Raw genomic sequence first — 15,396 nt, 5'->3', positions numbered from 1 at the left:
ATCATATATAAAGCTTTGCACAGATAGTGCCCTCAAGGTATTTAACGTCCAAACCTTGTCGAAAACGCACTATAACATGTGCCAAAAATGAGTAAAAGCAGGTCCACACTTCCTTAGCACCCATGTACCTAACATGAATATTTTCGAACCTCCGGTTTACTTTGTTCTGCATCTATCGGTCAACAACTTAATGAAATTTAGAAATAATCTTTTTCTAATAACACTGTATTATCCATCCTTAAATGAATCGCGGCGATGCTTTCCTTAGTTTGATGTAAAGTTTTGCCAGCACCTGAAGGCATTTCCCGGACTTTCAGTATTGTAAGAGTATAACATGTTCGGTTACACCCGAACTTCCTTACTTTTTAATTAATATATTCCAGGTGTCATCATTTTCCAATAGCTTTTCTTCTTTGCTATGGTGGCCACTGTAGTTACTCAAAATTGCTTGTGAATTTTCTATATATTCTATTTTTACATTCGTTTTTTTTAAAATAAATTTAATGTGAAGCAACTATTTGCTTTGCGAACTCGCTATGAAACAGTCGAGTGCTTTAAGTTTACTCCACTTATAACTTTTTCTTGCCAGCCTTTAAATAACTACATATATCTCTTATATACAATCATATATGTATAACTTTGTATGTATATCTTTTTAGTGGGAAGCCTATTTATCTCTGCTACATTTAATAGCTGCTACATAATTATTTGCAAATATAGCTTGGCATATACCTATAGGAATACCTTATTTACTATGGGGGAGTATAGCACGAAAATTACTGTTAATTATATCTGTAAAGGTACACGCAGTTATGAATAATGGCGTTATAGTTATGCACTTGAATGAGAAAATGTATGAGTATACGCATACACTATACATACATACATGGGGGCCATTTATCAAATACAAGTACATTTGTGATTTATCTGTGTATTCATTCTCGCAGAATTGCAATCCAGTGCAAACGCTGGCAATTAAAGTTGCAGTTTAAATTTCGCAATAATTGCAGTCATAATTTGAAATTCAGACAATTACGTATGAAAATTTATTCTCGAGAAATTATGTTTGTGAACCAAAGGTCCTGGCGAACTTTCATGTTTAAAAAAGATAGTTTTTTTTGTTTCTCTAGTAATAAATTAAATTAAATGAGTATTTGTGTTTTATTTTTTGCTCACAATTTAAGTGGCCCTATGACTTTTGAATGTGTGATGAGGTGAGAACACTATTCTACGTTTATAACAATATTTAATTGGGTTCTAAAAGAAAAAAATATCGAGCCAATTTTTATTGCTAATAAATTTATAGAGGGATGACGCATTTCTAAAAAAAAACAGCGGCGAACAATATATACAAATTTACTTAATTAGGAAATTTTCTTTGGTTTTAATTTGAAAAATCTGTTCAATATCTTTAGTTTTTTGTGTAGATAAGACATGAAAACCATTCTTTCAAAAACCTTGTGAGGTTAGGCTCTGTATAACGTATTAAGTAGAACGATGTCTAGTCTCAATACGCAATATTGCAGGCTTTCATTTTTTTGAACGCTATCAGTTCTTGAGGAGAACAATAGGCGAATTTCACGTTAACTTCAGTTTCACCAAAGCTATAATACCCTTCAGAAATAAAAAAAAAACCGTAAAAAACTTGATTTAGATCGGTAAATTTGAATGACAGCTACATATATTATATATAATCTACAGTAAGCCAATATCGGTAGTTCCGACAAATAAGCAGCTTCTTGGGGAGAAACGGACATGTGAAAAATTTCGCATTGATATCCCAATAGACGGACATGACTAATTCGACTCAGCTTACTTATATATCGTTTTTATAGATCTTTCAAACCTTGGGGGCAAACACAATATAGCCTGTTCAAGGTGCAGTTATTCAATCGAACGAAGCTAAAGTGCTAAGCCAGTTTTTATCAATTACTTTTAGTTGACAAATAGTAATACTAATTCTTTCCCATTACCTAGACTCAAGTGGACAGCAGGTGTTCCGCCACCAACTCAGCACACGCCGCACCAACAACAACTCGAACACGCTGACAATTTGCAGCAACATTGTCAGTACGAAAGGCAAATACCACTCGAGCACACTTACGCCACAGTCATGTATGAGAATTCCTGTTCATATCAAACCGCGCTCGATCTAAAGCGTGTCTCACCGCCCACACTGGCCCAGGTGAAGACCGAAGATTGTTTGACGCTCGGTCAGTGTTCACCCGATTGGTCCACATATCGCTTTCATCAGTCCACGTTCGAACAGTTGAAGCAAAGTGTTGAGAAAGCGAAGGCGGCATTGCAAGATCGTAGCAGCTTTTTCGGAGCTTCCAGTGCGTTTAGGTGAGAGAAATAAAACAACTACAATAATGTTATATTAACACTCTTTTTAATATGATTTAGTGACATTTATTCAACGCAACGGCTCAGCGACACGCTAGGCGACACATTGCCCAATGTGCAACCGACAAATGGCGGCAACTGCATCGGCATTGTGCACAACAGCGGCGGCATCAGCGGCAATTCGGTGGCGAGCGCGCCGAGTTTAGTGCTGAATGGCAATTGCATCACCACCGTCTCATCGGCCACCACGGGGCAACGCTATCGTTTGGATAGCCTACAACCGGTGACCGGTTGTTCACCCGTCTCACAGCATGGCGTCATCAGCGCGAGCAGTGCGCCGCCACCACTGACACCCGGCGCGCTTGAAGCGGTCGGCGTGGTGGAGAGCAAGTCGCGAGGTAAGTGGCCAAAGAAGACATCAAACTTTTTCAAAAAAATAAAATAAAATAATAGTAAGGATATTTTAATATTTTAGTTACTAAACACAGGATGTGCATTTCCTCAATAGCATTAATAAAAGGAGAGCAAGTAAAACATTTCACTTAACTACAACTTTAATATATGCATATCCCTCTAATATTATTTTTACCGAAAGGATGTTTGTAGTTTCGAGAATTTGCAGGATCATAATTTGCTAATTCAATTTCCACAAGTTATGCTTGTAGTTCACTTACTTGTATTTTCAAAAATAGTGTTGTCTTACATTTTTGTTTTTGGCCAATAAAGAGGCCACTCGAAGGTCGTACGTACACTGACTGCCAAAAGTGTAAAAACATCATTATACTCGTTGCAACTTTTTTTGCCACATTTTTTGTGATGAATTTGCGCCAAACATGCAAACCGCGAATAACACGGACATTTCACATTTAAAAAGCCTACAGAGACGAACCACACAAACTCTCACTCGCCACTGAACATCGTGTGATGGTTCTATTTGTGGCGCTGTACAAATTGCACCACGTAAACAGTTAACTTGCAACAAAATCACTTAACTCGTCCGAGATATAAAAAAAGTAGCAATACAAATACTAAAAAAAAGATTTAAGTATGAGAGAGGTTACTTGTAGGCATGTCCTCATGCACATATGCACACAAAAATATTTTGAAGCAGTTTTTGCCTTCGCCCCATTCAACACACCTATTATATGCGGCGGCAATAAAATGGTCAAGCCATCACTTGGTCATGTGTCCTCGCGTACCTTATTGCTTGACTTACAGGTTTCATCCGTTTCATACGACGACATCACACTGGGGCAACAGTTCCCATGTGCGGTGAGAGTGTGAGTCTCGGGCGTGACAGTTCGCGGTTTATCACCTACAATTGGCGTATCCTCTTTATTTTATTATTTAAAAAATTCATATATTTTGGCAGCAAATAGTAAACAAAAGGTTTATTCCTGTCTGTACTTTTTTCATCTGTTGCATTCGTAACACCACAAAATGTTCGTTGGTAATGTCTGAATTTCTCTGCAACTACATATTTTTTTATTTTGAAACTAACGGTCCGTGGCCTGGAAACTAAGTGCCCGCTTTACAACTACGCAACTTTTTTATTTTTACGGCGTAGTATCCCGACACCAACATCTTTCCGAGAATTGCACATCAACAAGCCTATCTGAGGTTTGGTTATACCTAAGTGAGAGTCTACTACTCTAAAACAACAACATGGTAGCACAGGAACAGATCTTCTTTGCGTTGAAAACTTCAAGCGACTTCACTCGATAAATTCAACTAATTAAGTGAACATATACATATTATATATATTCTGTATCACGTAGGTTGTGAAGTTTAACGTAGTCTTTATTCGGAATATCTAAGAAGGTGCCGGAAAGATTTGTACTGAGCATGTTGGGATGATATATATATGTAGCTGCAGTAGTTTGTAAGATATACAAGTATGCATTAAACCGATTAAGCGGCAGCGCCACGCCCTCTTTTTAAAAGTTTTTAGCCAACATATGCCCTTCTTTACTGGGATTCTTTGTACCAAATTACAGTTTTATACCTTTACTTGGAGCTTAGTCATAGAACTCTTTAGGGTCACAATTAACGACTTTTTTTTTGGCGTGGAAATGATCCGATTCCACTCACCTGTTATTGGAAGATATTTTTTGAACAGCAAATGTTGATGAAAATATAGACTAATACTATTAATTTTCTGATATATATATTTTTTCTTCTCTAGTCATGAATATTACGGGGAAGTTAAATGAACGCGTTCAATGTACGTTTTTTATCTTGAGAACATAAGCTTAGTAAATGTAATCCAGAAATAAGTGAAAATAATGTCGAATTTTGCTTTTTCCGGGCCCCAAGGGGGGCTTCAAACCCGAAATCCTCCAGTGTATCCGCCTCTGGTCTCTATCTTAATACATTTAGAACTGCAGAGTCTGCTCCATTTGAACGTAAAGTTCTTCTGGGTGGGTTCTAAGCCTAGCGGTACATCCTTTTGATGTTGAGATTCGAATGTCGTGGTCATGAATTTCTATGGATCCTTAAAAAGAATCTATCAAATTCATTAGAAAAATCATAGTTGAGGACTTAGACTACAGCTCCATATACTGCATTTTGCCATTAAGCGATTCAGCAGAAATTATTTTGAGCTGCATAGGTAGTGAAAGCTTGGTATAGAATTTTCGCTGTGTACAAAGTTCTTAAAAGTAAATTCAAATTTAATTTCACTTTATGTTCGGGCTTGTGTCAAATAATTATGAATCGTCTATTGAAAGAGCCTCTCTTACAAATATGTCCACCAACGGCTATTAAATCATAATTAAAGCGATTTATGTGACAAAAGCATAAAAGGAATTCTCGCAAGCAGTCAAGCAAAGATGGATGAGCTTTGATTTGAATAAATTGCTCGTAAATTCTTCAACGCATACCATTGTGAATGGATAACGCAAAGCGTTTGTCGTTCACTGTAACGGTATGGGTATGATAAAAAGAGAGTTGGGTCCAAAAACTGAAAGCTCTTGGCGTTCAAACAAGCAAAACAGCTTCACGGCAGTGGCATGTTAGCAGCTAGCGATCTCAGTTGCCCTTTTCGAAGACGAGGTGCGCGGCGTTATTTCGGCGAAATGCTTATTTCTCGCTGCCCAAAAATTCTGTCAGCCCAAAGTGGAAGTGAAAAGTTATCAGCTTGGTAATAAATAATAAAAATCGCTGTAAAAAATGTGACCAAAATTGTCAGTCGAAAGCCAAAGTTATGTAGATGGCCAGCCGGTACTCTTTATATTACATACTTTTGCATAAGCTAAGTGGTGGCGTGCACGCCCTGATGACTATACGGGCTTTCACTGGTCGTCTTTATTATGCTTTTACTTGGGTGCTAGTAAATATTTCCTTACCGTTTCGTTTCTTATGATAATTTTTGCAAATTGCAAGGGTGGCGCGCTGCGTTCAAACCAATGTGCGAGTGGGTAGAGAAAAGGGTTCATTCGCAATATACACACATTTGTGCACACAAACATATGTACGCAGGCGAAGCTTAACGATGGTGGCATTTTCATTTCGACCTTTCCTTTATGCCTCATATTTCGTTTGTTGGTTGGTTTGCTGTTGCATGGCCCTTTGATGGCGCACGGTACCTAAAGATGCCCCGAAGAAGTTTATATGCTGGAAAATAACAAAAAGTTCGCCCACAAAAGCGCAAAATATCATATACATATACATATAAGATACAGGGTATGGGCATAGAAATAAGTACACATACAGCCATATATGCGTTTAACCTTTGTGTTTTTTCCATATGCGCGTGTGTGGGTGCAGCACGCATTGTGCTCTGCCAGCGAATCCTTTTTGTGTACTTTTATGATCATTATTATTGTTATTACTGCTGTTGTTGTTGTCGTTGGCATGCTTGTTGGCCTGGTTGTCGTTAAACCAAAGTTATCTCATGCCACAATTTAAGCTTGCTAACAAGCGTGTTGTGCGCGTGTATATGTGTGTGTATGCGTTTGTGAAAAGTATCAGTGTGCGTTGATGCGCTATGCTTGGCTTGCTTGAAAAGAATCTCTCATGCGTAACTCATTATTTTTCTTTCGCAGTGAAAATAATTGCAGAAATTGTGAAGATGGGATTTTTTTGCTGTTTTTGCTATTTTTGTTTCGTATGCAGCCACCCGCATTAAACACACATATGCACACATACTATATAAACATATATGAACCGACCGACTATAACTATACTCGCATTGTCTGATTTATTCTTATACTTTTGGGTATGTATAAGAAATTCTTTAACCAGAAAAGCTTATGAATTTTTAATTGGGGAAGAGCTGCTCTTCGATTTAAATTAAGAATATTTATTATTATATATATTATAAATATTTTACTATGATATATGAGTATTTGCGTTATAATTAATACGTAGTAGTTCAGATTTTTCTCTAATCAATAATGAATAGCAACGAAAATAAAGACAGAATAATGTATTTGTTGTAACAATCCTCTAACATATCGATACCGGTTCGGTAGTTTGAAGCTTACAGGTCTTCTTCAAAATAGGTGTTAGTTTCCATTCTGACCTCCTCAGAACCGAATAGAATTTAATTGAGGTTTGCACTGAGACCTGAGATCCTTTATTCCCTCCCCTCTATCACACCTACTCACAACAATTTTCTGGGCGCTATTCAGGTGATATGCTACCTAATCGGATATATGAATTCAAGGGCCTTAAACCTGCGTCTACAGATTGCTGTGCATTCTAGAATCAAGTGTTCAGGAGTTTTCGGCTTCATGTCACAAAAACGGCCGTTTGTACAAGAGACTACGGTATGAAAACACGTGGAGATACAAGGTTCCGGTTTCACCATTCTAGAACTAGCTGTAGGGCGGGCAGGTTCATCAGCCAATTCATTTCCGGTTACTCTTTTCTAATCCGGCAACCAGATAAGGTGCACATGATTGCAGGTCGATGGGCTGCTTGGTCGTTCTATATGCTATACAAGACTTCCGGTTGAGTTTAAGACGGTTGAGAGGTTTTCGAGCTGTAAGTATACTACTGAATAATGCTATCCCTCAGTAGGTTGAGCTTGTAATTGTTCCAATCGGTCTTGCTGCCGAGAGTAGCTTTAAACTTCTTTGTGAAGTTTACCCTTTTGGTATTGCCGTTCATCGGAAGAAGGGCCAGTGACGTCCCTTCACCAATGAGCAGAGACAGGCAAATCTTAGCATGTAGGCTTCGAAGTTGATGCTTTTGATGCCCATGCTGGTGGAGTCCAGTGTGAGGCCGAGGTATTTGACCTCCTCACTTAAGTGAAATATTTTGCCGGTGAGATACTTTTTGAGCCTGTGGAATAAGAAATAATCGCTAGAATCAAAATCGGGCGAATACGGTGAGTCGCGTACTAGTGTACAACGTGATACCAACAAATATCGTATAACAAGCTATACAACTGGAGCATTGCCTTGGTAGAAGAACAAAACGCCACCTACCGTACGAAAGGTTTTTTACCATTTCTCAATCTACGGTCTGCCGACAAAATTTCATGAATTCAGAAATAAATAAGTATAATCCTTATTTTATATAACGGATTGAATCAACAAGTGGATATTGCTGTCATAGAAAATATTTAAGTACAATATTTATGATTATGTAGAAGGTAACGGGTGATCCAAGCAGAGTAGAGGGACTTATTTCAATAGCCTTTTTTTGACAGATTAAGCGTGAGCCGTGTCAAGTTGTTATATTTTTTTTTGCTAAGTATTGTTAGATATTTCATCATAAAAAGACTTACATATACACATTACAGCAATCAATGGATTTATTGAGAGAACACTTCGGTGAGCGGACAATTTCACGTTTTGGGCCTTTCGATTGGCCACTAAGATCGTGTGACCTTTAGACTTTTTCCTGTGGGAATACGTAAAATCAAAAGTCTATGCGGACAATCCCGCTTCGATTCAGGTCTTGGCGCAAAACATCACGCGTGTAATTCGCCAGTTACCAGCCGAAATGCTCGAACGAGTCGACGTAGCCGCGGCAAACATTTGAAAGAGATAATCTTCAAAAATAAATAAACCTCGAAATGGATCACTCTTTATTATAAATATTTTGCATCCAGGGTTATGAGTAACAGATTTAGTGAACTTTTCGCACCTTTACACCGTATCTCACCATGATAGCTGAAGTAATTCAAACTGTTTCGAAAGATTTAGATATTAAAATTCACTAATATGAATAAATTCTATTTACTATAGTGGCAAGGAAGACAAAATTGAGGATATAATAAAGGTCTTAATTGGTATTGATTTGATTTTGGGGCCAAGTAGCCACTTAATCTTCAATATTGTCGTGGCAAAAAGCACCCGTCATTTCCCAGAGAGAATTTCGTCTGATGGAGCGTAACGAAATTCAAATTTACTTAAACTTCTAAAACAAACTAAAAGCAAATGTGTGAGAAATTACTTATTTCTTTTACAATTGGCACACTTATTTTTTGCTAGAGCGAAAAGAACAATTTGGCATGAGTCCCATTATTTGTCGGCTAAAGAAGTGCTTTCACATCGGCAGTATTTACCCTATAGCTTTCATGGCATCCATTATCAACGCGTGTGCTTCAGTTTGCAACAACTTCGTATGCACAAACACATTCGCCTAGGCGTAAAATCAATTGTCCAATGTTGTATGTGTGTCTTTTCAGCCTGTCACACTACAACCTCATTGATGAGCGTACGCTCGCACGCGCATAAACCAGCTACTTGAGCGTGACGCGCATCAATACGCCGTAAAAGGATAATATGGACTGTTTGTTTGTTTCTTGCTGGTCACATTCTAACATTTTAATCTCAAGTTTGTTTATACCAAACAAAGATTTACGCCAATTAAGCAACGCCATTTACAACAACAATAATTGCGTGCAACATAAAAGAACATCAGCCAGCTCCACCCCTTCGATTAATGAGTTTGCAAAAATTTGATTGAATATGAAACATTATCGCTGGTGGTAGTAGCGGTGGTGCTGGTAGTGGTGTGCGTCATTCGCTTTGCTTCGGTACATTAGAGGCGTCCGGTCGCTTGTACATTTATGTTTCTAGGTACACCGCTCCCACCACTCTTTCCCCTTCTACATGCAGAGCAACTGTATTCGGCTTTGAAGCGATTTCTAAAGACCTAACTGCAGCCATTCTTCAAATTGTCAATATCAACATACAGAAATAATTGCTGTGATTATGTGACAATTATCTCTGCAAAAATAACGATGTCGAAATTTATGTCACTAGGGATCGCTTGCTTTGTGGGAAAATAAAGTCACTCGATTTTTGATAGACCGTGTGCTTCGGAACGAATGCAAAAGTGTGTTTAGGTATCATAAAAAAGTATTTGTACACATTTTAGATATGCAAATCAGTAAAACAACCACAAACATAAAATAGACGTTCTTCTCTTAATTAGCGGTTTTGAAAAAAGAAATTTTATTATTTATTTATAAATAGAAAAATTAAAGGAAATTAATTTTCGTTTCTTAGAAAAATCGTCCTCTCTGTGTTCGTCTTCATCTACGCCGCATGCAGTTAGTACGAGTAGTGAGAATCATCGTAGCTCCAGCAAATGCATAACCGGTAAGTTCGTCACTTTGTTTTATTCATTCCAATTTGTAAAGCGCATCTTTAGAATTATAACTTCAACTCCAATTATTATCGTTATGAAAACTTATGAGTTTGGCGTGTGAGTATATGCATTATACACAGAATGCCCGAAAAAGTTTCATTGCCGTTTCTGCGCAGCTTTTTATGGCGCAGCTAGGACATTAACCCATAACGGTAATGATGTGTTGCACAAAGCCGACGATAGAGTGCGTTGTGAGTTATTTTTCTTGAGTTTGCATATTCAATACGAAATTCGTAATACCTAGGTACATATACATATGTATATAGCCATGATTGATAAGATTATGGAAATTTCAGCATATCATCCTTAGGCACAGCTTCCTTAGTGACCTGCTGTTGTGTTCAATTGCAGTAGCGATAAATAATTTTAATATTCTGGTTTCAAAGCAATAACCTATTATTAAATCTGTGGTCAGTAGGAAAGGCAATATATGTCTTACCTTCGATTTTATATGGCGACCCAGCATTTCGTGTACGAGGAATCTGGCACTACGATTCAAAGAGGAGATTTGGTTTTAATTCATCGTTCTTTGACTACGTTCACACACAGTCATTTTTGTCAGAAAACGTCAAAGAAAGACAAAAGTACCGTGTCGCTCGTGCTCGGGTGGCACGCTTTGTGTTCTTGTTCGTAATAGTTCCTTACTACGCAATGCGGCGTTCCTTTTCATTTTGAAACTCTTTCCATGGCAATTGCGCTCTGTTTTAAATGAATATTTGCAATGTGTGCGAAAATTTGCATAATATAATAGAAATATTTTAGAAAAAGGTGAATAGAGATACAAACTAGTTATGCAAAATATTTTTGTGCAACGCTAACAAGAATTTGAGAACGTGATATGAAAGGGAATACAGTGAATTGTCCGACTCTAGTTGCCGGATTCGTGTCGCTCGTATGAACGTAATAAGCGACATAAAAAGAGATTTACCCAATTATGACTGACAAAAGAGTTCGTGCGTGAACGCAGTGTTTCAGAGTGTTTGCGATTTAATCTTATGAAAATATAGTGAAATACATAAATTAAACAGTAAAGTTATTAGATTTCATCTGTGGTCTAGGTATATTTTTTCTACAACTCGTAAACAATGGTTAGGACAAGAGAGGTAATTGATGATACAATGATGGGAGAACTCTGCTCCTCATTTTTACGATGCCTTAAAACACGGAAGGCTAAATATTTCGTGTTTTTGTTGCAGTATCATATCAAAAATCTCTCTTATATATTTATAATCTATATAGGAATTATACCGACGTTTTAAAATAAATATTATTGTATTAAAAAATGTTTGTACTGTTACCTAGAACTGTTTATATTAGTTTTAAGTTAGTTTTTAAGGTGTACAAGCATGGTTAAGAGAGTCTTGCCGTGCTTGTCTCGCGTCTCCAGACTGACGAACAGGAAACTCGTTTTCCTCTGTCGGATTACTTTGTGATTTGTATTACTTTGTAATGTAATGTACTGTTATTCTGGTAAAAATATTACATCTTACTCTGCACAAGTAAGGTTAACTATATCATGAGATTAACTATTTGTTTTTTTGCTTTAATATTTCTGAGCTCTTCTTTGGTATTGTGAGTTTAGTAAGCTATTGTCTGCGCCGCATGAAACCACCTAAACCACCTAAAAACTACCGACCTACTTCCTCAGGATTGACCAGCAAATAGACGAGTAAAACTCTACCCAGGTCTTTACCGGGATCAAACTCTCTAGTTATTTTATCAAACCAATCAATATTATAATTACCTTAATTTCTTATACCAAAAGGATAATCGTTAATTAGAGAATTAAGAGTTTCACAATGCTCTTATAATCCACACATTGTTAACTAAGATTTATGAGAGCAATCGAGATTCTCATCAATTAATAAAACAAACGATATCTCGTATCGGTGACAACTTTAAGTACTTAAGCTTGACTAATCGTCGATTTAAATAATCCCCTTGACATCCACTTCAACGTTATACTTTTGACAGTGTGAATTGCTCTCATCGGTGAATGGGAATTACGCTCAACTCAGATAGTTGGACGCGTGGACGCACAACGGGGCAATGCAGTGGGAAAGTTTGTAAACAATTGTCAAAATGATTTGATTAACACATTGCTACTGTAAACATACATGCGAAAAAATCACAACACAACAACAAGGAATCACTCGCTTAAGTGCACTTCAGCGGTAATCCTATTAAAAATGGCATGTAGCAGACGTTCACTGACAATTCACTGGCTGAAACACCCCAAAGAAAGTCAAATGCCACACACACACACATACTAAAGAATAGATTGTGTCATACAAGTCGGTGCAGTGCAGAACTGTTGCTGTTGTTGTTGCCGATGATGGTGGTGGTACACAGTGAAGCTGGCGCTTCGCATTGTTGCTGGAACAATGAAGCTAATCGAGGAGATCATAAAATGATCAAAACGCAATTGAAAGGCACGCGAACGCAATGGGGTGAGGTGAGATGTGGGTAAACGAGCAAGATTTAGCTGGTACACGAATGCTTAGCGTGGGAAAAACAGTACGAGTAAAAAATATGCAACAATTAATAAAAGTGTGCGTTTAAGCAATAAATTTTCGTGAATTGATTTGTTGAAGTGGAATGAGAGAGTCCATGAACGAACTAGTTGAAAGCGTGATTGGACAGCATAGCACATGTGTAGGGTGTTCTTAAAAGCTTTTTAGGTGATTTACGAGCATAAGTTAGTGCTGCATATTGAGAATGTGAGTTCATGTGAAAAAGCCAATTGAATATTAAGAAAATATTAAACATAAATATTGACTTATAGTGAATGGGAAAGTCATTGTAGAGATTTAAAAGGGCGTGAAATTAAATAAAAAATTAGGCATTTTACATATGTAAATAATATTTTTAATATACAGGTATTAAAAATAGTATTCAATGATTTTCTTTTTAAATTTTTGTATTCTTTACATCATTTTGCAAATTTTCTAATATTTATTAAAACAAGAAAAAACGTAAACTTCTGTTGCACCGAAGCTGTAATACCCTTCATAAATACAAAAAGTTCCTTAGAAGAATTTGATTCCGATTGTTCAGTTTGTATGGAAGCTATGTATATGCTATAGTGGTCCGATATCAGCCATTGCGACAAATGAGCAGCTTCTTGGTGAGAAACGGTCATGTGCTAAATTTAAGATTAATATCTTAAAAACTGAGGAACTAGATCGTATATATACAGACCGACAAACATGGCTAATCTAAGACTATTGTACAGACTAAATGCCATCTGATCAAATTTTACCCGAACTGATTGACAATCAGCCCAAGCTCTTAATCCAATTTTCCATGCACTTATTATAATCCTCGGCGGGGATGGCCGTCAGTGCCTTTAGCGAATGACGCCATTCGCTAGATTGTTGGACATTTTTGACGTCATATTCATAACCACAGGTCTCACTAGTCACCAGTAATGATGCTGCTTTGTTAAGCATCTCTTTTGGGACCTCTACTCAAAGTCGTGTTTGCAATAAATTTAGATTTTTGGTATGAGTATAGCTTTGACTCCATTTATACCCGAAACCTTAACGTAAACGTATTTATGATGCTCACAGGATGATTTTAAAGCACGTTACTTTAATTTTTTTAGATGTTATCAACATTTACAGAGGGGTATGCTACTTTTCGCGTCGTAGAAAACTTGCCAAGCACATACTGTTTCACATATTAAGATCAAACTGCAAAAGAATATAAAAAAGGAAAACATTTTTTACCGTTTCGGTTTCCGCGTGCAGTTCAAATGGACCAGTTCGAGTTAAATTTGATCAGATAATACACCTACTAACCTTTTTCCAGTTTAGCGATGCATTTTTTTCTATTCACGTAAATCTTAAATATAGAGAAGCTTTTTTTTCCACGTGCCGCTATCTAATGATGCCACACTAAAAATGAAAGCTGGATAGTTTGGTTCCTTTCTGTCGACGCATAACCATTCTGGCTGGATCCGTTAAATACTGTTGACAGAATTTACTATACCTATAATAATAGAGATATGTAGACAGTCCAGTCCTGCTCTCTAAGAAAGCTCTCTACCTTTCACATATTCTCTAAGTTCAAAGTAACAAGTTGCCAACTTTCACCAAAATTAGAAATTGTTGTTTTTAGGGAATTGAAAGAAGTTCTTTAATGTAAAACTACAATTTATCTTGATATTGATTAGAGCTTTAAAAGCCCTCTTCTATTTTTTCATGTAAATCTTTTTGGATTTTTCCAAGACCTGTTTTTGTTTAATAAAATAAATCTTGCTATTAAAATTGTTATATTTCCCCAAAAATAGAACGAGTGATACCAGATACCTATACTAAGGATACTTGAAATACTAATCGGAAATAATGTTTAAAGGTTTTGATAATCACAACCTCTATAAGTGATATTTTCATCAAATGATTCAGCATGGACAAATCCGTATTTGAACGTTGCTTATTTGAAGGTAATATTTTGGGAGTGCGAAAAAAGCCTTTAAGAATGTTAAGAATTTTAATATTTGTAAAATACTTAAAAATTTGGTAATTTCGCAAAACGTGTATGATAATTATACTTTTTAGTTTGGAAAACAAACAAAATGCTGTAAATAAAAATATTTTCCCAGCTTTTTGAACCATTGCGAAACCTCTTCCACCTCACTACCCGAAATATAATTTTAGCGCTATTAAGTAGTCGGACATTTTCCATATTGTTTCGATCAGCATTAATACCAACAAAAACTAAGCACAAACGAAGTAACAACAACAATTACATTATCGACAACATCAACATGACATGATTTATGATAGCAACTCGCGTGCAATCTCGGACACTCATTGCTTTTATCACAAATACACATGCACACACACCCATATGGGCATGCATATCATTGCTGTTCACCACTGTTCGACCTGCAACGGTAACACGCACCGTCAAGCACCAAATCACCAACTCATGAAAGCAAACGAGCAATAAAGCCAAAAGCAAAAAGGTCCCAAGGGATGATAATGACTTTGGAAAAAGTCAAACGACCGACTTTGTTAGGGCGGGGAGTGAAAAGTGGCTAATGGTCGCAAGTGAAGTGAACTGCGAAAAGGGCCATGCATAAAAATATTTACACATATAATAAAAATTCATACGAAAAGACACGCACTCATACACTGACATACACACTTACTATATCGGCACAAAGAACTCGAGCTTCTCGCATGCTGTGTCTCGTATTATCGGAGGTGGTAAGAGCAGAACTACATAAGGTTGGATGTCCATTAATTTTTACTGCAAAATGTGAGAAAATTTTGCGGTGCGAACTATGAAAATATAATATTTAGGAAGCTCTTTCTGAATGCCTTTGTTATGGAAATTTTAATTGCATGGCGAAGAAAGTTTTACCATAACTATAGAGGTCAGCTAAGGTTCAATACATATCGTGAATTATGGAACAGAGTGGGGGAACAT

At 36.9% G+C, this 15,396-nt stretch overlaps 1 protein-coding gene across 1 annotated transcript in view; it reads left to right on the top strand.

Annotated features, from left to right (window-relative positions):
- The window catches only part of Ets65A (DNA-binding protein D-ETS-3), an 81,320-nt gene that overhangs the window by 6,739 nt on the left and 59,185 nt on the right, over positions 1-15,396 (top strand). Inside the window, exons 2-4 of the mRNA XM_036372299.2 lie at positions 1,978-2,346; positions 2,407-2,744; positions 9,816-9,908. Of these exons, the coding sequence (XP_036228192.2) occupies positions 2,114-2,346; positions 2,407-2,744; positions 9,816-9,908 (664 nt within the window). The 5' untranslated portion in view covers positions 1,978-2,113. The remainder of the gene's footprint in view (positions 1-1,977; positions 2,347-2,406; positions 2,745-9,815; positions 9,909-15,396) is intronic.

The sequence above is a fragment of the Bactrocera oleae genome, chromosome 6, assembly GCF_042242935.1.
Source record: "Bactrocera oleae isolate idBacOlea1 chromosome 6, idBacOlea1, whole genome shotgun sequence".
In the NCBI taxonomy this organism is placed as follows: Eukaryota; Metazoa; Arthropoda; class Insecta; order Diptera; family Tephritidae; genus Bactrocera; species Bactrocera oleae.
The sequence above is the reverse complement of the archived record's forward strand: the minus strand, read 5'-3'. Positions and strand labels throughout refer to the sequence as shown.